At 42.3% G+C, this 25,875-nt stretch overlaps 2 protein-coding genes across 4 annotated transcripts in view; one reads left to right on the top strand and one right to left on the bottom strand.

Moving 5' to 3' along the window:
* The window catches only part of LOC111981857 (tumor necrosis factor receptor superfamily member 19), a 22,059-nt gene extending 12,112 nt beyond the window's left edge, over positions 1-9,947 (top strand). Inside the window, exons 5-7 of one of the 2 annotated variants that reach the window (XM_024013331.2) lie at positions 8,578-8,739; positions 8,921-9,019; positions 9,201-9,947. In XM_024013331.2, coding sequence (XP_023869099.1) covers positions 8,578-8,739; positions 8,921-9,019; positions 9,201-9,475 — 536 coding nt within the window. In that variant the 3' untranslated portion in view covers positions 9,476-9,947. Of the gene's footprint in view, positions 1-8,577; positions 8,740-8,920; positions 9,038-9,200 lie in introns of both variants that reach the window. The other variant, XM_024013330.2, reaches the window with a different exon arrangement.
* Positions 9,948-10,528: 581 nt separating this feature from the next.
* Positions 10,529-23,272, bottom strand: mipepb (mitochondrial intermediate peptidase b). Of its 2 annotated transcripts, XM_024012619.2 has the most exons (19): positions 22,854-23,272; positions 22,430-22,603; positions 22,230-22,318; positions 22,034-22,120; positions 21,721-21,784; positions 21,354-21,536; positions 20,925-21,081; positions 20,734-20,782; positions 20,545-20,605; positions 20,379-20,431; positions 19,970-20,123; positions 19,712-19,789; positions 19,415-19,619; positions 19,023-19,132; positions 18,494-18,568; positions 18,302-18,418; positions 16,641-16,762; positions 14,636-14,709; positions 10,529-10,736 (listed from the first exon to the last, which is right to left on the bottom strand). In XM_024012619.2, the coding sequence occupies exons 1-19, from the start codon at positions 22,989-22,991 to the stop codon at positions 10,639-10,641; spliced, it is 2,088 nt and encodes a 695-aa protein (XP_023868387.1). In that variant the 5' UTR covers positions 22,992-23,272; the 3' UTR covers positions 10,529-10,638. The 2 variants fall into 2 exon arrangements, with proteins under 2 accessions (XP_023868387.1, XP_070305524.1); XM_070449423.1 differs by lacking the exons at positions 10,529-10,736; positions 14,636-14,709 and adding an exon at positions 15,082-15,200.
* Positions 23,273-25,875: the final 2,603 nt, after the last annotated feature.

Below are 25,875 nucleotides of genomic sequence, written 5' to 3'. Positions count from 1 at the left end.
GAGCTATTGCTCACCTGAGATAGTGTATCTCATGATAAACTGTAGACCACGATACCTACCTAGAGAGTTTTCATCTGTATGTTTCGAGCTGTTTCATACCACCACAGTCAGAGGCTGGCACTAAGACAGCATTGGATGAGCTGTATTCCACCATAAGCAACAAGAAAACACTCACCCAGAGCTCTCCCCTCGCCCTTGAGGGGGTCATGATAGGGGCTGCACCAAATGTTTGATGTATTTAATAATTGATTACTACCGAATAGTAGCACTGTCGAAACTATTACATTACAACGGAACGACTTGATTAGCGTAGTGTTAGCTAGCTACATAGTTGTCTTTGCTTGTCTTTGTATCCAAGATAATTGTGAGTCAGAGTAATTGTCGAGGTTACCTAGCCAGTTAGAGGTTACCTAGCCAGCTACACTTTCAAACAAAAAGTCAACAACGCAGCCACTGCTAGCTAGCCTATTTCACCAGCCAGCATACTATATCATTTTAGTCAATAAGATTTTTTGCAAACGTAAGCTAACTTTCTGAACATTCGAGACGTGTAGTCCACTTGTCATTCAATCTCCTTTGCATTAGCGTAGCCTCTTCTGTAGCCTGTCCAACTATGTGTCTGTCTATCCCTCTTCTCTCCTCTCTGCACAGACCATACAAACGCTTCACACCGCGAGGCCGCTGCTACTCCAATTTGGTGGTCCCAGCGCGCACGACCCACGTGGAGTTCCAGGTCTCCGGCAGCCTCTGGAACTGCCGATCTGCGGCCAACAAGGCAGAGTTCATTTCAGCCTATGCTTCCCTCCAGTCCCTCGACTTCTTGGCACTGACGGAAACATGGATTACCACTGATAAACACTGCTACTCCTACTGCTCTCTCCTCGTCTGCCCACGTGTTCTCGCACACCCGAGAGCTTCTGGTCAGCGGGGTGGTGGCACTGGGATCCTCATCTCTCCCAAGTGGACATTCTCTCTTTCTCCCCTGACCCATCTGTCTATCACCCCTTTGAATTCCATGCTGTCACAGTTACCAGCCCTTTCAAGCTTAACATCCTTATCATTTATCGCCCTCCAGGTTCCCTTGGAGAGTTCATCAATGAGCTTGACGCCCTGATAAGTTCCTTTCCTGAGGATGGCTCACCTCTCACAGTTCTGTGGTGACTTTAACCTCCCACGTCTCCTTTGACTCATTCCTCTCTGCCTCCTTCTTTCCACTCCTCTCCTCTTTTGACTCACCCTCTCACCTTCCCTCCTACTCACAAGGCAGGCAATACGCTTGACCTCATCTTTACTAGATGCTGTTCTTCCACTAATCTCATTGCAACTCCCCTCCAAGTCTCCGACCACTACCTTGTATCCTTTTCCCTCTCGCTCTCATCCAACACTTCCCACACTGCCCCTACTCGGATGGTATCGCGCCGCCCAACCTTCGCTCTCTCTCCCCGCTACTCTCTCCTCTTCCATCCTATCATCTCTTCCCTCTGCTCAAACCTTCTCCAAACCTATCTCCTGATTCTGCCTCCTCAACCCCTCCTCCTCCCTTTCTGCATCCTTTGACTCTCTATGTCCCTATCCTCCAGGCCGGCTCGGTCCGCCCCTCCTGCTCCGTGGCTCGACGTCTCATTGCGAGCTCACAGAACAGGGCTCCGGGCAGCCGAGCGGAAATGGGAGGAAAACTCGCCTCCCTGCGGACCTGGCACCTTTCACTCCCTCCTCTCTACATTCTCCTCTTCTGTCTCTGCTGCTAAAGCCCACTTTCTACCACTCTAAATTCCAAGCATCTGCCTCTAACCCTAGGAAAGCTCTTTGCCACCTTCTCCTCCCTCCTGAATCCTCCTCCCCCTCCTCCCCCCTCCTCCCTCTCTGCGGATGACTTCGTCAACCATTTTGAAAGAAGGTCGACGACACCGATCCTCGTTTGCTAAGTCAACGACACCGCGCGTTCTGCACTCACCACTGGCCTTACCCATGTGCTTTGACCTCTTTCGCGAGACTTCCTTAGATATCGTGCACCAGCTGTTATTTACAAAAATACATAGTCCGCCACCCCTTGTCTTACCAGACGCCGCTGTTCTATCCTGCCGGTGCAGCGTATAACCAGTCAGCTGTATGTTGATAGTGTGGTCGTTCAGCCACGTTTCCGTGAAGCATAAGATATTACAGTTTTTAAGGTCCTGTTGGTAGTTTAATCTTCCACGTAGGTCATCTATTTTAATGTCCAAAGATTGCACGTTTGCTAACAGAATGGAAGGAAGTGGGGGTTTATTCGATCGCCCACAAATTCTCAGAAGGCAGCCCGCCCTCCGGCCCCTTTTTCTCTGCCTCCTCTTCACGCAAATCACAGGGATCTGGGCTTGTTCCAGAGAAAGCAGTATATAGTTTGCGTCAGACTCGTTAAAGGAAAAAAAAAGATTCTGCCAGTCCATGGTGAGTAATCGCAGTCCTGCACAGTCCTGCACATTGACTCGGTAGCGGTATTCCTTGTATATAGCCTCATTATTATGTTACTATTTCCTTTTATTTCTTCTTATTTACTAATGATTTTTTTCTTTTTAACTCTGCACTGTTGGGAAAGGGCTCATAAGTAAGCATTTCACGGGAAAAGTCTACGGCTGTTATATTCAGTGCATGTGACAAATAACATTTTCTTTGATTTTGATTTCCCATAGGCAAGATTGTGCTTCAGTCCATGTACTATAAGCACGCTTAATGTTACTGTACCACTTTTAGAATAATTTAAGAAAATATTTCCAGGGAACATGTGAAATGTGCTTTACTGATGTCTGTCTGTTTAACCATCTTTCTGGGATTGTTTGCACACACATATCCACTATGTACCAGCCTCAAATGAAATTCTTGGAAGATCAAATCATGCCCACCACTATTTTGTAGTGGAGTGTGAGCTAGCTGGCTGTTGAACTTCCGTCTCTCTCTGTGTTTAACTTGGCAGTCAAATGGGGTTGAAATAAGAACMCATTTCCCAGATGTTACAACCTACTGTTAGATGTTAGGTTTGGAAAAATAAGCCTGGTATTGAAGCACACTTTGATACCATAAAAGGCATATTCAGATGTAAAATACTAATTTAGATGATTTTGAGATTACAAAAACGTATTTGAAGTCCATCTGAGAACTCTTGTAGTTGAAATGTGAAATTCTTATGAGACAAATAGGTTGTTGTATCCCAGAGTGACAGTGCTCTCCAAGTGTATTCTCCCCACCTCTCACTACATGCCTCCAGTTGTGATGGAACAGTATTTCATTCATAGTGACTTTTATAAAACTAAAACAAAGTGTAGACCAGCACAAGTAAGTTCTTGCATATCCTTCCAACTGAAGGATCTTACCGTAGTTTGTACTTCCAATCACTTTCTTGAGAAAATAGGCTTGAAAAAACTTAATAGGTGCTTGTTTTTGATTTCCTGACACCTTTTAGACATCTCTGTTCTGGTGGTTCAGTTTGATGATGCCCCAGGGGTATGTTCGGTTTGGTTATCAAACAACAGGGTTTTGGCACAGAACAGTGTTATAATTAGATTAGCATGTAAATTTGTTTCAGTGGATTGTTCTCTATCTGAACTGATAAGCAGGAAAGATTTGGGGAGACACAAAGACAACCAGACTCAGTGTGCTGCGTCTTTGGATTTGAGAAGCCACTACCAAAGAGGACATATGAGATAGCATTCACTGCCTTACTGAAAAACAAAATATACACATGCCGACACAATCCAAGATGGCGTAGCAGTCAGACGTGTGTTTGTCTTGTCCCGTCTTGTCCCGCGTAAATAGTCCTCGTATTTTTCGTATGCATTTCGTATATATTTTAATTTCACTTTCCATTTAGGAACTGAATATACATTCCGCCTCACCCAATGTGGTACGGATCTGCTATTTTTTTTWWWTATACTTTAGAACCGTAACCCCAATCAGAAGCTAGCCAGATAACTAGCTRCTAGCTAGTAGTCAGTTAGCCACTGCTGCGGTCTTCACCCTTAACTCGGACACCAGCCAGCTTCAGCTCGGGCCAATACCTGCCAGTCTGCAAGCGCGATATCAACCCAGAGCATATAGGACTGCTTTTTCTCTACCACATCACCAGATTCTTTTCTACTTCATCACCGGATTTCAGCCGCAGGCTCTGGACATTTGCACCTTGATTTCGCAGCTAGCTAGCTGCAAAYCGTGTGACTATTGGCTTACGTCGATCCCGGAGCAAACTTAAATTATTCCGGAGCTAGCCAGCTGAGGAGTTCCATCAGCCATTCCTGGGCTACAGTCACCTATCCAGACCCGTTTTTTTTGTTTTTTTTTGCTGCAGATACGGAGCCCCACCGGGCCTTCACGACTGACTGCCGACGTTATCTGCCCGAGGGAGTTATCCAACTGGCACCTCCGTCGCGACGTTACCTGAACGCTCATCTGGGGCCCGCTAATCGTTAGCTGTCTTATCGGCTGCTATCTGAATAAGTATATCGGACAATTTTTTTTCTTGGGTCACTATATCTATTTTGCCAATTGGATTGATGCCCTCTTCCACACGGAACCCCACTAATCTACCGACGGAAACGCACGAGGTGTCTAAAAAATAGACCTCCATCCTATGCTATCTTGCTACCGATAGCCATCTACCCGGCCAGCTGTCTGGATCGCCGTGACCCCAACCAACCTCTACTCACTGGACCCTTATTGATCACTCGATTAAGCATGCCTCTCCTTAATGTAAATATGCCTTGTCTATTGCTGTTCTGGGTAGTGTTTACTGGGTTATTTCACTGTAAAGCCTCTAGCCCTGCTCACTATACCATATCCAACCTTTCAGTTCCACCACCCACATATGCGATGACATCATGGTTTAATGATTTTTCAGAGACAATATCTCTCTCATACATCACTCAATACCTAGGTTTACTCCACTGTATTCACATCCTACCATCCCTTTGTTGTTACATTATTCCTTGAAGCTTTTTTATCGCCCCCAGAAACGTCCTTTTACTCTCTGTTCTAGACGTTCTAGACGACCAATTCTCATAGCTTTTAGCCGTACCCTTATCTACTCCTCCTCTGTTCCTGGTGATGTAGAGGTGAATCAGGCCCTGCAGTACCTAGCTCCACTCCTATTCCCAGCGCGCTCTTTTTGATGACTTCTGTAACCGTAATAGCCTTGGTTTCTGCATGTTAACATTAGAAGCCTCCTCCTAAGTTTGTTTTGTTCACTGCTTTAGCACACTCTGCAACCCGATGTTTTAGCGTGTGCTGAATCCTGGCTTAGAAAGACCACCAAAATTCTGACATTTTCATCCCAACTACAAGATTTTCAGACAGATAGAACGGCACGGGGGCGGTGTTTGCAATCTACTGCAGAGGATTGCCTGCAGAGTTCTGTTTTACTTATCCAGGTCTGTTCCAAACAATTTGAACTTCTACTTTTAAATCCACTCACGTTGCGCCTGCTATAGACCACCTCTGCCCCAGCTGTGCTCTGGACACCATATGTAATTGATGCCCCCATCTATCTTCAGAGCTCGTGCTGCTAGCGACTAAATTGGAACATGTTAACACCCAGCCATCCTACCAATCTAAGCTTGATGCCTCAATCTCACACAAATTATCAATGAACCTACCAGGTCCACCCCAATTCCGTAAACACTGGTACCTCAATAGATATCATCCTAACACAACTTGCCTCCAAATACACTCTGCTGTTTCAACCAAGATCTCAGCGATCACTTGCCTCATTGCCTGCATCCGTAATGGGTCAGCGGTCAAACGACCACCCCTCATCACTATCAAACGCTCCCTAAAACACTTCAGCGAGCAGGCGCTTTCTAATCGACCTGGCGAGGTATCCTGAAGGATATTGATCTCATCCCGTCAGTAGAGGATGCTGGATATTTTTTTTTTAAATGCCTTCCTCACATCTTGAATAAGCATGCCCCATTCAAGAAATTTAGAACCAGGAACAGATATAGCCCTTGGTTCTCTCCTGACCTGACTGCCCTTAACCAACAGAAAAACATCCTATGGCGTTCTGCATTAGCATCGAACTGCCCCCGTGATATGCAACTTTCAGGGAAGCTAGAAACCAATATACCAGGCAGCTTAGAAAGCCAAGGCTAGCTTTTTCAAGCAGAAATTTGCTTACTGCAAACAAATTCAAAAAAGTTCTGGACACTGTAAAGTCCATGGAGAATAAAGAACACCTCCTCCCAGCTTCCAACTGCACTGAAGATAGGAAAACACTGTCACCACCGACAAATCCACTATAATTGAGAATTTCAATAAGATTTTTCTACGGCTGGCCATGCTTTCCACCTGGCTAAATCCCTACCCCGGTCAACAGACTTGCCCTCCCTCTGCTACTCGCCCAAGCCTTCCCCATTTCTCTTTCTCCAAATACAGTCAGCTGATTTCTGAAAGAGCTGCAAATCTTGGACCCTTAAAAATCAGCCGGGCTAGATAATCTGGACCGTTTCTTTTTAAAACTATCTGCTGAAATTGTTGCCACCTCTATTACTAGCCTTTTCAACCTCTCTTTCGAGTCGTCTGAGATTCCCAAAGATTGGAAGCAGCTTGGGTATGCCCCTCTTCAAAGGGGGGGACACTCTTACCTAACAGCTACAAGACCTATATCTATCCACCTTACCTGCCTTTCTAAGGTCTTCGAAAGCCAAGTCAACAAACAGATTACGACCATTTCGAATCCCACCATACCTCTTCCGCTATGCAATCTGGTTCAGAGCTGGTCATGGGTGCACCTCAGCCACGCTCAAGGTCATAAACGATATCTTACCGCCATCCGATAGGAAACAGTACTGTGCAGCCGTATTCATTGACCTGGCCAAGGCTTTTGACTCTGTCAATCCACCATCCTCATCGGCAGACTCGACAGCCTTGTTTCTCTAATGATTGCCTCGCCTGTTCACCAACTACTTCTCTGATCGAGTTCAGTGTGTCAAATCGGAGGGTCGTTGTCGGGCTCTGGAAGTCTCTATGGGGTGCCACAGGGTTCAATTCTTGGACCGACTCTCTTCTCTGTATACATCAATGATGTCGCTCTTGCTGCTGGGATTCTCTGATCCACCTCTACGCAGACGACACCTATTTGCATACTTCTGGCCCTTCTTTTGACACTGTGTTAACAACCCTCCAGGCGAGCTTCAATGCCGTACAGCTCTCCTTCCGTGGCCTCCAATTGCTCTTAAATACAAGTAAAACTAAATGCATGCTCTTCAACCGATCGCTGCCTGCACCTGCCCGCCTGTCCAACATCACTACTCTGACGCTCTGACTTAGAATATGTGGACAACTACAAATACCTAGGTGCTGGTTGAACTGTAAACTAGCCTTCCAGACTCACATCAAACATCTCCAATCCAAAGTAAAATCTAGAATTGGCTTCCTATTCCGCAACAAAGCATCCTTCACTCATGCTTGCCAAACATTACCTTGTAAAACTGACCATCCTACAATCCTCGACTTCGGTGATGTCATTTACAAAATAGCCTCCAAAACCCTACTCAATAAATTGGATGCAGTCTATCACAGTGCATCCTGTTTTGTCACCAAAGCCCCATATACTACCACCACTGCGACCTGTACACTCTCGTTGGCTGGCCCTCGCTTCATACTCGTCGCCAAACCCACTGCTCCAGTCATCTACAAGACCCTGCTAGGTAAAGTCCCCCTTATCTCAGCTCGCTGGTCACCATAGCAGCACCTACCTGTAGCACGCGCTCCAGCAGGTATATCTCTCTGGTCACCCCAAAACCAATTCTTCTTTGGCCGCCTCTCCTTCCAGTTCTCTGCTGCAATGACTGGAACGAACTACAAAAATCTCTGAACTGAAACACTGTGTCTCCTCACTAGCTTTAGCACCAGCTGTCAGAGCAGCTCATAGATTACTGCACCTGTCATAGCCCATCTATAATTTAGCCCAAACAACTACCTCTTTACCTACCTTACTGTATTTATATTTATTTTGCTCCTTTGCACCCCATATTTCTATCTCTACTTTACACTTTCTTCTCACTGCAAACAACCATTCCAGTGTTTTTTTTTTTTTAACTTGCTATATTGTATTTACTTCGCCACCATGGCCTTTTTTATATTTTATTTATATATATATTTTATATATTTTGTTTGCCTTCACCTCCCTTATCTCACCTCACTTGCTCACATTGTATATAGACTTATTTTTCACTGTATTATTGACTGTATGTTTGTTTTACTCCATGTGTAACTATATGTTGTTGTATGTGTCGAACTGCTTTGCTTTATCTTGGCCAGGTCGCAATTGTAAATGAGAACGTGTTCTCAATTTGCCTACCTGGTTAAATAAAGGTGAAATAAAAAATAAAATAAAATAACACACAGTAGCCAACAAACACACACTGCACCCACACTCAATTACAAATCTGAATTATCCCACACTTAAAAATACTTTGAGAAAGTGGGTGTCATAACAACTGTTCTATAATTAAATGCATGTTTGTGGGTGTGCTGTATTTCACCTAAGGATAAACAGCTGTAGTGATATTTGTGCACATGCGTGTGTGTTTATGCATGTTTACTGTGTAGGCAGTAGCAGGGTGAACCTGGTGCCCCTTTCGTCTGTTGTGGCAAGCCCCAGGGACACTGTCCTGGCTGTAGTCATCTGCATCGCTCTGACTTCTGTCCTACTGGCCCTAATGCTTTTCTGTGCCATCTACTGCAAAAGACAGCTGGAGAAGAAACCTCATGGTAACCCTGCCTGAATCACAGATTCTCACTCATCCCTCTTGTGTCGAGTAAGATTGTAATCATGTCAAACAATGTTTAATGCAGATATTATGCTGTATTTATACCATGCCAAATATTTATTGATATAAACACTTGTGTTAATGTAAAAAGTAAATAAAACTTTTGTTTTTGCACTAATCAGAGCCATGTCACGGTGGTAGCTGCTATGATGCAGAGTTCCCCAGCTTTGAGAATATTCAGGTCCATCAGCTACATCAGATCACCTCAAACTGCTACCATGGTACGGGCATAACTTGTGGTATGTTGTTCTGTTAGCCTGGGCTTGCAAATAACCTTTTCATGTCATTCTTTACCAATATGCACATGGCGCCAAATCCACATTTGAGAAGAGTGCATAACTTGAATTTCTGCACTTGACATGTCCCATCAACATCTATAAAACCGCATTTTCCTGTCCTAAGGTCCAGTGAAGCTTTTCCCCTATCAGTTCTCTGAGGAACCTTGCAGCATGGAGAACAGCAGTGGCTTCCGTCTCCACTGTTCTCAGAACAGCAATGGAATGGCCACATATCCTGTCTGGGAGTCACAGAGAAGACCACTAGAGAACACACTGCCCAGTGAGCTGAACCATGACCTCTACCAAACTGATGTGGAAGTGTCTGATGAGGAATTTTCCTTAGAGGATGATGAAACATTGACAGGAGAGAAGACGTGGACCCATGCTATATTAAACTAAAGATCTGGGATTCATTAAACTGTACTGAGTAGGCCTAAAAGCAGGGACCATTTCTTCATGAGGATAACCTTTGATATGTTGACTGTCATCATAACAGATTTGTGGTTATGTGAAAGACATAGCAACTGCTGACAAATGTGAGTTGCTGGTTTCCAAGCCATTCAAACCTGTATTTTCTGCTTCTGTTATTTTCCAGAGCTCATCTCATTGCCATTACCAAATATGTGTGGGCCAATGTCTGATATAGTACAAGTTTAAATTGAACCAATTCTCTTGGATTAAAAAAAAATGTACCATGTATGTAAATACATTTAAAAAGCTTGTAATTTAGTCAAATCCAAAATTATTGGCACCCTTGATAAAGATGAGCAAAAAAAGACTATAAAATACAAATTCTGAGCTATTGTATTTTATAATAGTACAATTGCTTAGAAAAAGATTGTTTAACAAATAATAAAAAATCTCAAAAAGATGGATGTCACCTGTTTTTCATTACTTTGTTTTCGACATTGTTATGAAGCCGTTACGAGCAGGGTGTCAAGCAAAGTGTTAAACATTATTTTAATGGTGGTCGTTAGTATGAAGGAAAACCAGAGAATACAGCAGAGCTCTTCCAGAGTCCAGCACGGAGCCTTATCCCTCGTATTGCTTTAGTGAGTCTGTCATTTATCTGCAGCCCTTCAGACATCCCCCGTCCCCTTATTCTCTATGTCAAAACACTGGCAGGCCCACAGCTCTTTCACTTGTTTCACTAATCAGGCTGCTGACTGTCTCTCTCACAAAAAAGAGCATTCAATAGTGATTCATTCAATAGCTGAAACCTGTAGCTATAGAGTTACAGAGTAATAGCCAAGTAAGAGAACACTAGTTGTTCAGATGACAAAAACAATAGACAGGACAATATAGGGTTGGCACTGGCAACATGGGGATTTTATAAGGGTTCATAATTCACAATGAGACAAGGATGCATCACAAGTCAAATACAATATTATACACACTTCATATTTTAATTCCCTCATACTCATCAGGCCACTGCAGAGTAATATCAATTTTAAAATTCAACATCGCCAAGCGTAGGATGAGGTAAGTGGGGAGGGGTCCTGCCCCTAATTTCCAGTGTTAATTTCCAGTAGGTAAAAAAAAAAAAAAAAAGTACAATCTGCTCATAAGGAATCATCACGGCAGGTTACTGAGTCTGTGTCCAGGTCAGCTACTAGAGCGTCCACTAATTCTTCAACGGTAGGGGAGCTCTGAAGCATGCCTGCAAACCATGGAACAGGCCAGGAGAGAGGGGGACAGATTTAGATAAAGGACTTCAATGACAAATTTGAAACTTGTCTGGGGGAAAGAAAATCTCAATATTTTATTTGTAGTGCTCTATCTATTGAGCTATTGTTTTAACCTGGATTCGTTGTGTTTGAGTTCATTCATATGTACAGAAATTAAACTAGATCCAACCAGGTCCATGTCAAATTGGCCTGCAATACACCGCTGATTATCTGTGCTGGTTCTGTATTGTAACAACTCAGCTTTGGCTGTACTCATGTCATGTTGACAGCTACTAAGAGGTTAATTACCAGGGATGCATATCAACTCTCAGAGCCTGATCGAGTTAACACAGCAATTGAAATTGAAAGCCATATACACCTCACTTTGACCCTATGGGAGAGTAATGCCATTGGTTAATGTATTTGATCTTCTTCAAATACCGACAAATCATGAACGTCAGCCCATCTTTCAACTGAGACTACAGGAGCCCCACTGCAACTGTGACTATGAAAAAGAAGAGCCAGTGCCAAAATTTTGAGTGACTCCAGGGAATGTTAATGAGAGTGGGTTTAGCTTTTTGGGTGTGTGGATGGAATAACATCTAGTTTCAACATTTGCTAAATGGATGTAAAAATCTATCTGGAGAGTTTCCACAAATATCACCATAAATAGGGCTTTGAATTAAGTGTACAAATTAAAGGAAATATTCACCCATTTTGAACGTTCTCGTTTTTGTGCATTTCTGAGCAATGTTCCATGATGGCGCCGGAGGGGAAGGCTGCCATCTTATCGGCTCTTAACCAACCATACAATTTGTTTTTGTTTTTTTGTGCCCAAGAACACTAAGGTAACCTGCCTAAATGACTTTCGACCCATAGCACTCACGTCTGTAGCCATGAAATGCTTTGAAAGGCTGGTCATGGCTCACATCAACACCATTATCCCAGAAACCCTAGGCCCACTCCAATTTGCATACAGCACCAACAGATCCACAGATGACGCAATCTGTATTGCACTCCACACTGCCCTTTCCCCCCTGGACGAAAGGAAGACCTATCTGAGAACGCTATTCATTGACTACAGCTGAGCGTTCAACACCATAGTGCCCTCAAAGCTCATCAATAAGCTAAGGACTCTGGGACTAAACACCTCCCTCTGGAGACAGAAAAGATTTGGCATGGGTCTCGGATTCTCAAAAGGTATTACAGCTGCACCATCGAGAGCATCCTGACGGGTTGCATCACTGCCTGGTATGGCAACTGCTCGGCCTCCGAACGCAATGCACTCCAGAGGGTAGTGCGWACGRCCCAGTACATCACCGTGGCCAAGCTTCCTGCCATCCAGGACCTCTATACCAGGCGGTGTCAGAGAAAGGCCCTAAAAATTGTCAAAGACTCCAGCCACCCTAGCCATAGACTGTTCTCTCTGCTACCGCACAGAAAGCAGTWCCGGAGCGCCAAGTCTAGGTCCAAGAGGCTCGTAAATAGCTTCTACCCCGAGCCATAAGACTCCTGAACAGCTAATAAAATGTTTACCCAGACTATTGCCCCCCCCCCCCATACACTGTTGCTACTCTATTATCTATGCATTGCCTCCCGCCCAGGACGCTGCTGCTACTCTGTTATTATCTAGGCATAGTCACTTTAATAACTCTACCTACATGTACATATTACCTCAATTACCTCGACACCGGTGCCCCCTGTATATAGCCCCGCTATTGTCATTTACTGCTCCTCTTTAATCATGTGTTATTCTCTTACGTTTTTTTGTGTGTATTTTCTTAAAACTGCATTGTTGGTTAAGGGCTTGAAAGTAAGCATTTCACTGTAAGGTCTACACCTGTTGTATTCGGCGTATGTAACAAATAACATTTGATTCGATCTATTCCTGGGGAATGGGTGAATCTTTCCTTTAAACACAAATAAAGATTCCAGTCTTGAGATTTATGGTGGTTTCAGGATAACCTGGGAGGCATCAGAGAGCCATGATGCATAGTAGCAGCCCTTACCCGTTTCCAAACCCAGGGAAAAGCAAAGCAACTGCCATCATCACACAGCTATAATTAAGAGTTTGAAGTAGCCAAAGCCTGCGCCTCAGGCATATACACTAGCAAAACAAACTATGCATTGATGGCTTTGCCAAAATGATATAAGTTGATAATATACAGTGCCTTCAGAAAGTATTCTATTCCCTTGACTTATTCCACATTTTGTTGTTTTACAGCCTGAAACCAAAATGGATTAAATAAAAAAAAATCTCTCACCCATCGACACACAATACCCCATAATGACAAAGTGAAAACGTGTTTTTAGAAATGTTAGCAAATTTATTGAAAATGAAATACAGAAATATTTAATTTACATAAGTATTCACATCTGAGTCAATACTTTATAGAATGTAAATGTAAAAAATAGAATGACCTTTGGCAGTGATTGTAGCTGTGAGTCTTTCTGGCTAAGTCTCTAAGAGCTATCCCCACCTGAATTGTGCAACACTTACCAAACATTCTTTAAGCTCTGTCTAATTGGTTGTTGATCATAGCTAGACAGTTTCAGGTCTTGCCATAGTTTTTACTTAAATCTACTTGGAAAAACTAACTCAGCTACTCAGGAACATTCACTGCCTTCTTGGTAATCAACTTGTGTAGATTAGGCCTTGTGTTTTAGGTTATTGTCATGCTGAAAGGTGAATTTATCTCCCAGTGTCTGGTAGAAAGCAGACTGAACCAGGTTTTCCTCTAGGATTTTTCCTGTGCTTAGCTCTATTCTGTTTCTTTTTTATCCTGAACAACTCCCCAGTCCTTAACGATTACAAGCATACCCATAACATGATGCAGCCACCACTATGCTAAAATATGCAAAAAAAAATGGAAAGTGGTACTCAGTAATGCTTTGTATTGGATTTTCCCCAAACATAACACTTTGTATTCAGGACAAAAATGTAGTTGCTTTGCCACATTTTCTTGCAGAATTACTTTAGTACCTTGTTGCAAAAAGGATGCATGTTTTGGAATATTTGTATTCTCTTCAAGCTTCCTTCTTTTCACTCTGTCAATTAGGTTAGTATTGTGGAGTAACTACAATGTTCATCCATCCTCAGTTCTCCTGTCACAGCCATTAAACTCTGTAACTGTTTTAAAGTCAACATTGGCATCATGGTGAAATCCCTGATCAGTTTCCTTCCTCTTTGGCAATTGAGTTAGGAAGTACACCTGTATCTTTGTAGTGACTGGGTGTTTTGATACACCATCCAAAGTGTAATTAATAACTTCACCATGTTCAAAGGGATATTCAATGTCTGCTTTTTTTATATTTTTACCCATCAACAAATAGGTGCCCTTCTTCGCGAGGCATTAAAAAACCTCCCTGGTCTTTGTGGTCCGTGTTTGAAATTCAGTGTTCGACTGGGGAATCTTACAGATAATTGTATGTGTGGGGTACAGACATGAGGTAGTCATTCAAAAATCATGTTAAGTACTATTATTGCATGCAACTTATTATGTGACTTGTTAAGCACATTTTTACTCCTGAACATATTTATGCTTGCCATAACAAAAGGGTTGAATACTTATTGACTCAAGACATGTCAGCTTTTTAATTGATTTATTAACATTTTGAAAAACATAATTCCACTGACATTATGGGATAGTGTGTGTTGTTGGCCAGTGACAACAAAATAAAATAAACATTTAATCAATTTCAAATTCAGGCTATAACACAAAAAAAGTGGAAAAAGTCAAGAGTTGTGAATATTTTCTGAAGGCACTGTACTATACATACAGGAGTGGTGACCTGGGGAAGGACCTACTAGGAGAAAAAGAGTGCAAGAACCCTAAAGAAAGGGAGGAAGGTAGCGTCCAAGAAAAATAGTGACTGCGTGTGAGCTCCTTACCTTGCACCATAAGCATGGGCTCCTTACTACCTCCATGAGCTAGCATCTCCCTTCGATATCGCTCTCCCATGTCCCTGTGTGGGGACATTAAACAGAGGGGGTGAATAGGCAGAGACAGATAGGATTGGGGTTTATGTCAGACAGATAAGGATATGTCTGAATACTGTACTGGCTTGGTTTTCCTGTGGGTTGAGCTGTGCTTTCACTGCCACTGACTGTAGTMTGCCACTCTACAAGCCCCCATGACAGAGACACAAAGAGCAGAGAGAAAAAAACAGCTCTGAGAAAACATAACACCCCAGGCAAAACAGTACTCCATTTCTAAACACAAATCCCCTGATGTCACATTGATATCTGTGATGTGGGTGTGTGGTCATTTTTTTGTCACTGTCATGTTCAGACTAGTGTGAGTGAACCCAGCTAGTAGAGATTTCCCTGAAGTAAAATCTTCAAAAGCCAAGTTAACAAACAGATCACCGACCATTTCAAATCCCACCGTACCTTCTCCGCTATGCATTCTGGTTTCCGAGCTGGTCATCTGTGCACCTTAGCCACGCTCAAGATCCTAAACGATATCATAACCGCCATCGATAAAAGACAATACTGTGCAGCCGGCTTCATCGACCTGGCCAAGGCTTTCAACTCTGTCAATCACCGCATTCTTATCGGCAGACTCAACAGCCTTGGTTTCTCAAATGACTGCCTCGCCTGGTTCACAAACTACTTCTCAGATAGAGTTCAGTGTGTCAAATCGGAGGGCCTGTTGTCCGGACCTCTGGAAGTCTATGGGAGTGCCACAGGGTTCAATTCTCAGGCCGACTCTTTTCTCTGTATACATCAATGATGTCGCTCTTGCTGCTGGTGATTCTCTGATCCACCTCTATGCAGACGACACCATTCTGTATACTTCTGGCCCTTCTTTGGACACTGTGTTAACAAAACTCCAGACGAGCTTCAATGCCATACAACACTCCTTCCGTGGCCTCCAACTGCTCTTAAATGCAAGTAAAACTAAATGCATGCTCTTCAACCGATCGCTGCCCGCACTCGCCCGCCCGTCTAGCATCACTACTCTGGACGGTTCTGACTTAGAATATGTGGACAACTACAAATACCTAGGTGTCTGGTTAGACTGTAAACTCTCCTTCCAGACTCACAGTAAGCATCTCCAATCCAAAATGAAATCTAGAATCGGCTTCCTATTTCGCAACAAAGCCTCCTTCACTCATGCTACCAAAAATACCCTAGTAAAACTGACTATCTTACCGATCCTTGACTTCGGCGATGTCATTTACAAAATAGCCTCCAACACTCTACTCAACAAATTGGATGTAGTCTATCACAGTGCCATCCGTTTTGTCACCAAAGCCCCATATACTACCCATCACTGCGACCTGTATGCTCTCGTTGGCTGGCCCTCGCTTCATATTCGTCACCAAACCCACTGGCTCCAGGTCATCTATAAGTCTTTGCTAAGTAAAGCCCTGCCTTATCTCAGCTCACTGGTCATCATAGCAGCACCCACTCGTAGCACACGCTCCAGCAGGTATATTTCACTGGTCATCCCCAAAGCTAACTCTCCCGTTGGCTGCCTTTCCTTCCAGTTCTCTGCTGCCAATTACTGGAATGAATTGTAAAATGAATTGTACCCCAGTATCTCTGCACATCTATCACTCCAGTGTTTAATTGATAAAATGTAATTATTTCGCCACCATGTCCTATTTATTGCCTTACCTCCCTAATCTTACTACATTTGCAAACACTGTATATAGATTTTTCTATTGTGTTACTGACTGCACGTTTGTTTATGTGTAACTCTGTGTTATTTGTGTCGCACTGCTTTGCTTTATCTTGGCCAGGTCGCAGTTGTAAATGAAAACTTGTTCTCAACTGGCCTACCTGGTTAAATAAAGGTTAGAGACTTCACATGGCAGACAAAATAACTTTTGAGAAGATAAAACATCTGCATTTACAACATGGGTCAGGTCAGGTGAGTTTCTCTCACCTGTTGAAGGGGTCTTTTTGAAAGCACTGCCTCCACACCATGGAGGCTATGGCACGCGACATGAGGTATGAGTAGTACTTAGCACCGTACCCAATGAGGTGGCTGAATCTCAGCTGCCAGGCCTAGGGACAAGAATACCAGTTACCCATCTTTATCTAAAGACACCAGGGTTGGGGTCAATTCCATTTGAATTTGAAATTCCAATTCAATTCTTGAATTCACACATTAAGTAGAGAATTTACGTCGACTTCAATTCGAATTTCAACAATCTTCAAGTTTTGGAATTAATGTTGTTGTTTTTATCTTTGGGAAATGTTCAAATATTGAATTCCAATTAAATTCCAGTGAATGGAATTCATGTAGTTAGTATAAAAAAAATGGGCTGCAGGATTTGTTTTAAATCATTTCAACTTGTATTTATATATTTCCAGTATAGCTAGGCTGTCTGAACAGTGAGTGACATGATCAGCCTGAAATCCTGAGGGAATTGAATTCAATTTGAATTTGTTGAATTGTTGGGGATAATATTGAATTGGGAATTGTATTATTGGAATTTATATAACATTGTAACTGAGAGGAATTTAATTACCTCTTAATTCAAAAACTGAACTGGAATTTAAATTGAATTAAATGGAATTTACAGGGAGGGTATTTAATTTGAATTGCATTTGTGGAATTAACCCCAGCACTGAAAGACACTTCCATATTTTCGATTGAATATATTTTGTATTAAAGCAACATTGTCAATCTGAAAATATTTTTTCAAACCTCTCTCCCACGTGCCACCCACCTTATAGAAGATGACTAAATTGGCTACAGAACATAAGTGAGACGTGCAGTACCTATCTTCTCTTCGGAATGATGCTGCTTCTGTGTATTCTCTCTCTCTGGCCAGTTGTTTCTAACTCCTACACAGTCTTATTTTAATGATAAGAGCTCGGCTGTCTGTGTGGTGACTTGTTATAATCCAAATCCAGTGGGAACCCTCCCCTTTGCTTCTCACGGTCAATGACAGATAAGGACCTATCAAAAGACTTGCTGAGTGTCACAGTTCCAAACATGTTCTAAACTAAGACTGGGGTGAAAGTGGCTCCATATGATCACTGCAGTCAACAAATGCAGTTTGGTTTGTATGGCCAGGCACTAACGTAAATTGCATCTGAAATTAAAACACCACATTTTGCAACTGTAAATAAAAAAAGTATCAGAAACAGTCAGAAGTACAGCATAATTTTTCATTCCGACATAAATTGGTCTTTTCACATTTGGGAAACTACTTTTATCATACCCCAGGGAAAAACTGAGCTCTGTTATTTGGCAACAAACTAATGTAAAATTACTAGAAAAAGGGCTCACGGAGTAGATATTGGTTAGCTGTGGTGGTAAGCCAATTCAGGGAGAAAATCATTATTGTCCAAATTTTCCCCACAACTGTAATTACAGTTGAGAAGAAATAGTCTCTGGGTTGTTCTATTCTGTTTTATGTTTCTCTGTGGATAGAAATAATTTTCTCTCACACAGTAAGGGGGGTACAAACCAGATGGTTTATATCCAGTACAGAATAGTCTAATTACTATTTACCCCCAAAGGATCTGACATTCACAGATCAGTACATCGTCCACAGTTTCAGTGCTATAAGACTAAGATATCTAGGCACTTACAGTATTTGGAACGTAAGGTAGTCCATAGAATTTCTCTTGCATCTTTTTTAGAATGTCTGTCGTTGACTGATTTTGTGGCTTGCCATGATACACTTGATCCAAAGCAGCATAAAAAACCTGTGAAAAAATAAACACGCCAATCATTTTATTTAATAAGTACTGAAACGACACAAACTGCCACTGTGGCTATACCTGAAGCTGAGTGTCGGCAGCCCCACAGATTCTCTTGGATTCACAAAGGCGAGAGACCATGCTCTTGGGCAGGGGCTGAAATAGAACAAAATATTTATGAGATAAACAAAACACACCCATCTATCGAGTCTTCTGTGTCATGAACCTCTGCTATCTTCAGTATTTGGCTAAATAAAGTTTGCTATTAGCTTGACTGTTTGTAGTCTGTCTAATCAACAGACTTTCAGTCTGATTCAAAATCATGACAAAAGACTTCACACAAAACCAACGTGTGTTCAAGTGCAGCCGAGAGCATTTGGTTCAGAGCTTATGCAGAGCTAGTGATGCGTCTCAGAACTATTATCATACCAAAGGGGCAAAAGAAGGGCTGCCAAAGTCTACATTATTATAACAGACAGTCTGATAGGACAGCTTAGGACACTACTCTATCTGTGGACCACAGCAGTAGACAAACAGCTCAAGAACTACTGCTATTGTGTTGTGTGTGAGGGAAAGTTACAGAGGACAAGTATGAACTTGTGCTGCCCACCTGTCCGGTCTGATAGTGCCGTGCAAACTGATTTACCACCCGATAGTCTGTGGCAAAGAACTCCATGAGGATGGAGGGGACTTCAGCAAAGTCAGTGGAGCATCTAGTTCCTGAAAAAGACCAGTCAGAAGATGAGTCTCTCACAAAACAGATTGTTTACCAACTGTACTATGTCATAAAATGTTTTCGCAATAGCATGCCATGCTAGCACTGTATCGTAGGTCATACAAACACAAGACTGTAGGCCTATTAATCATAGGGTAGTTCACTAAATGTGTCTGCTAAGCAAATAAATGTGTCTGCTAAGCAAATGCGCAACATATGCAATGCAATAATGAGGGACAGGGGAAATCCCTCCTAAAGCAGTGGGCTCTGGCCTGGACTCAGGTTACCTGTGACATGTTGGTAACGCGTGCGTCCCAGCATGGAATGCATGGCATGGCCCATCTCGTGGAACAGGTTCTCCATCATGCCGGGGTTGAGCAGTGTTGGGGTGCTACGTGTGGGAGGGGGCAGGCTCAGCATCAGCACCACAACAGGATGTTGGTACTCCCCATCCTTCTTAAGACGCCCCCCTTGGATGGTGAAGTGGCAATCCTGGGAGCACAGAGAAAGCCTTGATATGATCAGCATTGGTATCTTACTTTCGCAGAGGATTTAGGCAGTATTTCTGCAGCAGCTCGTCTTACCTGGTGTGGTTTGTCAGGCCTTCGGAAGAAGTCACAGTAGATGTATCCCAGAAGACCCTCGGTCTCATGGACAACAGCCTGTTAAGAGAACCAACTGACATTTAGGACTGCTTAAAATAAAATCCATCCCCAACAGAAACGATGGGCCTTAAAATGACAAAAAGCCAAGCAGCAACTATTACATTTTCTGCTGGTTCACTCAAAGGAGCCCCCACAAATTGGTGTTGAGTGTCATACAGACAGATACTGTTCTCTCACCAGCTTGCGGACTTCTTCACTCCACACCTCTCCTGCCATGGGCTGTTCATTCTGGAAGGAGACTCCCAGCAGCTGGCTGAACAGCATGTTGAGGCCCTCCATGCAGGCCCCTAAGGAGAAGTAAGGACTGTACAGGCTGGGATCGATCTTATACCTGCACACACACACAAACATACACAGACACTCGTAAGGCTATGTTATTACAGACCGTTTCCCGAATAATGTTAAGCAATACACAAGCCCCCTCTAGAGGCCTTTTAGTAGAAAATAAAGCTCAGGTACTCCCATCAACCTTTCAATAGTTTCTTTAGGAGATTCCCAACGATTCCTTGTTGACAAGTTATATTATTTCCACTTAGAATATACACATAGGTTTACAGTACTGTATACCTTTGTATAGGTATCTTACCTCTCTGCCCGCACAGCGCTGCTGAAGTAGGAGTGGTCCCATGGCATGAGTTCCTTAGATTTAAAAAAACATTGAAACATCAAACAGCAGAAGGATTGTCATGATCTCCTACACATGGATGTCAGAACCATGAGAGCTACTTAAATGCATTTATAAGATGACTCACGGTGCTTCTTGAGTTCATTTTCATCTTCATATCCCTCATCAGGTTAAAATCTTTGGCAGTTCTGGATTGAGGAATAGGGACATTAATGTGTGAGGATGTGCTACACTTACAGTATGTTTGAGATGGGCAAAACATTGATGTGTTGTACAGGGTTCATGCCAGTGTCTGGCTCACTGACTCCTACCATACCTGTCCGAGAGTTTGTCTGTCAGCAATTCAAGGAATTTCATGACAGTCTCTGCAAAACAAAAACATACTAAACACACTGGTCAACACAGCATAGTACACACTTCTCTGTTTGAAGAATCATAAAATCAATTAAATATTTCTTCCAAGCAGCAGAGCACAAAGAAATTAGGTAAACAGCCAGAGTACTTTACCTGGAGTCTTGGCCATAGTTCCATTTAAAGCCCTGTGTGCAAAAGATTCATAGCCCACTAATTTGGCTAGCTCATTCCTACAAGTCAACAGGTCATCCAGACAAAGCAGCAGACTTGAATTCGGGAAGAGAAAGATTTTATAAGCAGCCTCCCGCACCTAAGAGAAAAGGACAAGCATATAATATCTATAGGCTACTGCACAGCAAACCAACATGCCCAATAACATTTCCTACCATGGGACAGTAGCTGGAAGACCACTAATTATGTATAGATAAACCTTCTGGATTGCACACACACAACACACACACACACACACACACACACACACACACACACACACCACACACCACACACACACACACACACACACACACACACACCACACACACACACACACACACACTACACAACACACACACACGCACACACCAGTTCATCAGGAGAATCTGCATGGAGACCTCCAATCTGGATGGAGTTGCCGTCTATGGAGAAGCAGTGTCGGATGTGTTCTGGCAGGGCCGTCTTCTCTATCCTATTGGGCAGGTGGGTGCCATTTAGAAATTCATTGTTCAGATCCAGCAGGTTGACATTGAGGCTCACCGCCTTCCCTCTCTTTGAAAAAGATTCATACATTGAAACAGAGGTGCTGTTTAGGTTAAGCTCACATTGTGGTTATACTTCCCTGAGGATGTGGCTTAGTAGGCTAATAATCAATGTGTACATGACAATTATTGATTTAAAAATATATTCCATGAAGTGTAAGTGATAGGCTAGTAATGTCATTTATATCACTCACCTTTGATTCATCCAGATGAATGCCACTGATCTCAAAATCAAACATGAACAGTTCTGCTACTCTCCTGCAAAATGTATTGCGAAATATCAGTAAAACAAGATTGCCTGTCTACCCAACCTCCTTGCTCCGGCCAAACACTACGCCCACGGACATTAGTTTCTTCTCTGCAATGAAATATGTAGCAAACATTGAGCAGCGGAAGAATTCAGTTTGAGTCGTCAGGCAAAAGACAAAATGCACTGCTACTCATCGTACAAACAGGAAGATAACTAAATGATTGAACTGAAAATAAAGAGAAGATAATAGTACATGCCTTGTATCTGGGTCCAAAGAATCCAGAACCTCTTTGTTATCTAGTAGGTTCTTGAGACTCCTACACAGTTCAACATTAGTGTTCAGCCTATCAGGGCAAAAAAAGAGAAAACATCAAAGAAAGAATGTATTAAAAAAGTGTTTTGCTTGACATCATGTAATACTTTACTAGAGAAACTACGGAAGAGGGTTCATACCTTTCTACTACTGTGCCAATGTTTATGCATGCCTTCTCAGCAGCATCCCGAAAGGCAGGGTCTGGATGGCCAACTTTGACAAAATCTGCCTGCAAGAAAAGAAATACAACATCAAGGGTGTATCATATTCAACAGGGAGGAGTTTGGCTTGACAACAACAATGATGCCAATGATCTCTGAGTGTGACTGTGAGTCATTACCAAATCTGCCACTTTGCAAAGGCTGTCAGAAAGTTGATCGAAGGTCTCCACGGTCAGGGCGCCTGGTGGGTTATTGCAGGCTGTTTCTACCAACTGTTCTGTTTCCCTGAGCGCTCGTTGCTGAGCCACCTCGAAACCAGCCGGAGTACTCAACCCTGGAACCCCGAATAATCCCTGTGCAAATATAGCACGTACAATGCCATGTCAAAAGTCTGTGTGGCCAACTCTTGGTTTTCGAGGCTGAGTATTACAACAACCCCAACTGACACATTTATAAAAGAGCAAGTATTTTCTAGTGAATACAATTATGGGTGATTTTGACAATGAGGAAATTGAATATAGGTTGGGATTTTATGCCGCTAGTTAACCTCTTCTCTGGTATTATGGGGGTCCGCAAACAAACCGCTAACGTTAGCTGACTTACCACGTTCTTCTGAAACAAATCAACTTTCGTCTGCTGGGCATTGAATGCTGCTCCAACCGGAGACCAAGTAGTGACATGTCGTGATAGTGTCCTTGAGTTCCTCACAACACTCACAAATCGTTGACACGCCAACATCATAACAACTTCAACTAATTGTTGTGGAAAGAAAAAGAAAGGTCGGTCAAAGAGGAAATTCCGTGGGGAGTAACTTGGCTCGCGCTAAATGATTATCTCTATGATAAGCAAGCACGTTTTTAGCTTTTGCTTTGCATCATGCTGATACTTTCCTTATACCAAAAAAGTATTGGATTTTAAATTAGTCTTTATTTCACTGTCTCTCTATAATTATTCGGTTAACTAGCTAGTAGCCCACCACTGCCATTGAGAATTGAGCTAAAACGAGCACTGCCAAGCATGAATGACGAATGTTTACAATTCTCAAAATGGTTCCGATGTTTCGTGTCTGCACTTTCGCGACTAGACCCTATCCATAGGGCTGGGCAATATATCGAATGAAATCGATTATTTCAAATGTAAGTTTTTGAGCGATATTCCAAATGCATGTATCACRTACATTTTTTTTTTGTATTTTTCGTTATGAGCGTTTATGTCCGCTTGTTCTCATGTTGTCTTTTTGGTCTCGTTCGCTTCTTCTGCGATGTGCGCCTTCTTATTTCTTCTTCGATGAGGTTTAACGGCGGTTGGCATCCAATAATTGTTTCATTACCGCACAACCTACCGCAACCCTACAACACCTACCATGTTTCAACTCATTTTTATTATTTTTATTATTAGTATTATTTCATTTATTTATTGCAAAACACCAGTATACATACAATAAGTATACAAATAGACAGTGATAAAGTGATAACATATGCTAGGGGGTACAACAAATTACATAATACCAGCAACAGTGTGTGAAAACCTTGTGAAGACTTACAGAAAACGTTTGACCTCTGTCATTGCCAACAAAGGGTATATAACAAAGTATTGAGATAAACTTTTGTTATTGACCAAATACTTATTTTCCACCATAATTTGCAAATAAATTCATTAAAAATCCTACAATGTGATTTTCTGGATTTATTTTTCTCATTTTGTCAGTCATAGTTGAAGTGTACCTATGATGAAAATTACAGGCCTCTCTCATCTTTTTAAGTGGGAGAACTTGCACAATTGGTGGCTGACTAAATACTTTTTTGCCCCACTGTAGTTACAGATTTCCTAATATGATGTTTATGATTTTTCCAAATGAAGTTGAAAAGCATCTGGTCAACCGCTTTACCTATTTTTTTGTGAAGATGTAGGGACTGGGCTGTGTAGGTAAGTTTGGAGATACCTTCAGCTTTAGAAAGCAATACTCAACCTTTCAAGGATAAATCCCCCTGCATCCAACGGTTCAACTTCTTTTTGTTTTTTCTCTTCAATAATAGGTATGAAATTTAATGAAATGTTACTTTTTCCTTGACTGGAATATTGCAGATAGAAAGTAGCACCCAATCTTAAACAGCAATCCATTCACACTTGTTAAGGTTTAGGCAAAGACCAGATGCTTTGAAACAATATTTATCACATCGAATGCTCTTGGAATACGATCAGCATCTTTCAAAAAGAAGGTGGTGTCATTTGCAAGCTGACTTATGAGAATATCTCTGTCAGCAATAGAGATCACTTTTATATCGCTGGATTTAACAAAACTTGTAAGAAGTTGGGCTGCAAGTAGGAAGAGATAAGGTGAAATTGGGCAACCTTGCCTAATTCCTCTTTTCAAATCAAATCTAGGAGAAATGCCATGCTTTAATTTAATGGAACTGGTCCCATTCATATGATGAGTTTTAATAGTATTACAAAATAATTCCCCAAAACCAAATTTGTCAAGGGAGAGAAATAGAAACTGTGTCGAAGGCTTTATAGAAGTCAAAGAAGACAATAAAACTATCTTCGAAGATTTGGTCAGAATAGTCAATAATGTCTAACACCAGTCGGATATGATTAGATATACAGTACCAGTCAAAAGTTTGGACACACCTACTCATTCCAGGGTTTTTCTTTATTTGTACTATTATCTACATTGTAGAATAATAGTGAAGACATCAAAACTATGAAATAACACATATGGAATCATGTAGTAACCAAACCAGTGTTTGTGTTGTGACAAGGTAAGGGTGGTATACAGAAGATTGCCCTATTTGGTAAAAGACCAAGTCAATATTATGGCAAGAACAGCTCAAATAAACAAAGAAAAATGACAGTCATCCTTACTTTAAGACATGAAGTTTCAGTCAAATAGGACAATTTCAAGAACTGTGCAGTCGCAAAAACCATCAAGCGTTATGATGACACTGGCTCTCATGAGGACCGCCACAGGAAAGGAAGACCCAGAGTTACCTCTGCTGCAGAGGATAAGTTCATTAGAGTTACCAGCCTCAGAAATTGCAGCCCAAATAAATGCTTCACAGAGTTTAGGTAACAGACACATCTCAACATCAACTGTTCAGAGGAGACTGGGTGAATCAGGCCTTCATGGTCAAATTGCTGCAAAGAAACCATTACTAAAGAACACCAATAAGAAGAAAAGACTTGCTTGGGCTAGGAAACACGAGCAATGGACATTAGACTGGTGGAAATCTGTCCTTTGGTCTGATGAGTCCGAATTTGAGATTTTTGGTTCCAACCGCCGTGTTTTTTGTGAGACGCAGAGTAGGTGAACGGATGATCTCCGCATGTGTGGTTCCCACCGTAAGTATGGAGGAGGAGTTGTGATGGTGTGGGTGTGCTCTGTTGGTGTCACGGTCTGTGATTTATTTAGAATTCAAGGCACACTTAACTAGCATGGCTACCACAGCATTCTGCAGCGATATGCCATCCCATCAGGTTTGCTAGTAGTGGGACTATCATTTGTTTTTCAACAGGACAATGACCCAACACACCTCCAGTGTCATGACTTCCGCCGAAGTCGGTTCCTCTCCTTGTTCGGGCGGCGTTCAGCGGTCGACGTCACCGGTCTTCTAGCCATCGCCGA

The sequence above is a fragment of the Salvelinus sp. IW2-2015 genome, linkage group LG20, assembly GCF_002910315.2.
Source record: "Salvelinus sp. IW2-2015 linkage group LG20, ASM291031v2, whole genome shotgun sequence".
NCBI classification, from domain to species: Eukaryota; Metazoa; Chordata; class Actinopteri; order Salmoniformes; family Salmonidae; genus Salvelinus; species Salvelinus sp. IW2-2015.
The sequence above is the reverse complement of the archived record's forward strand: the minus strand, read 5'-3'. Positions and strand labels throughout refer to the sequence as shown.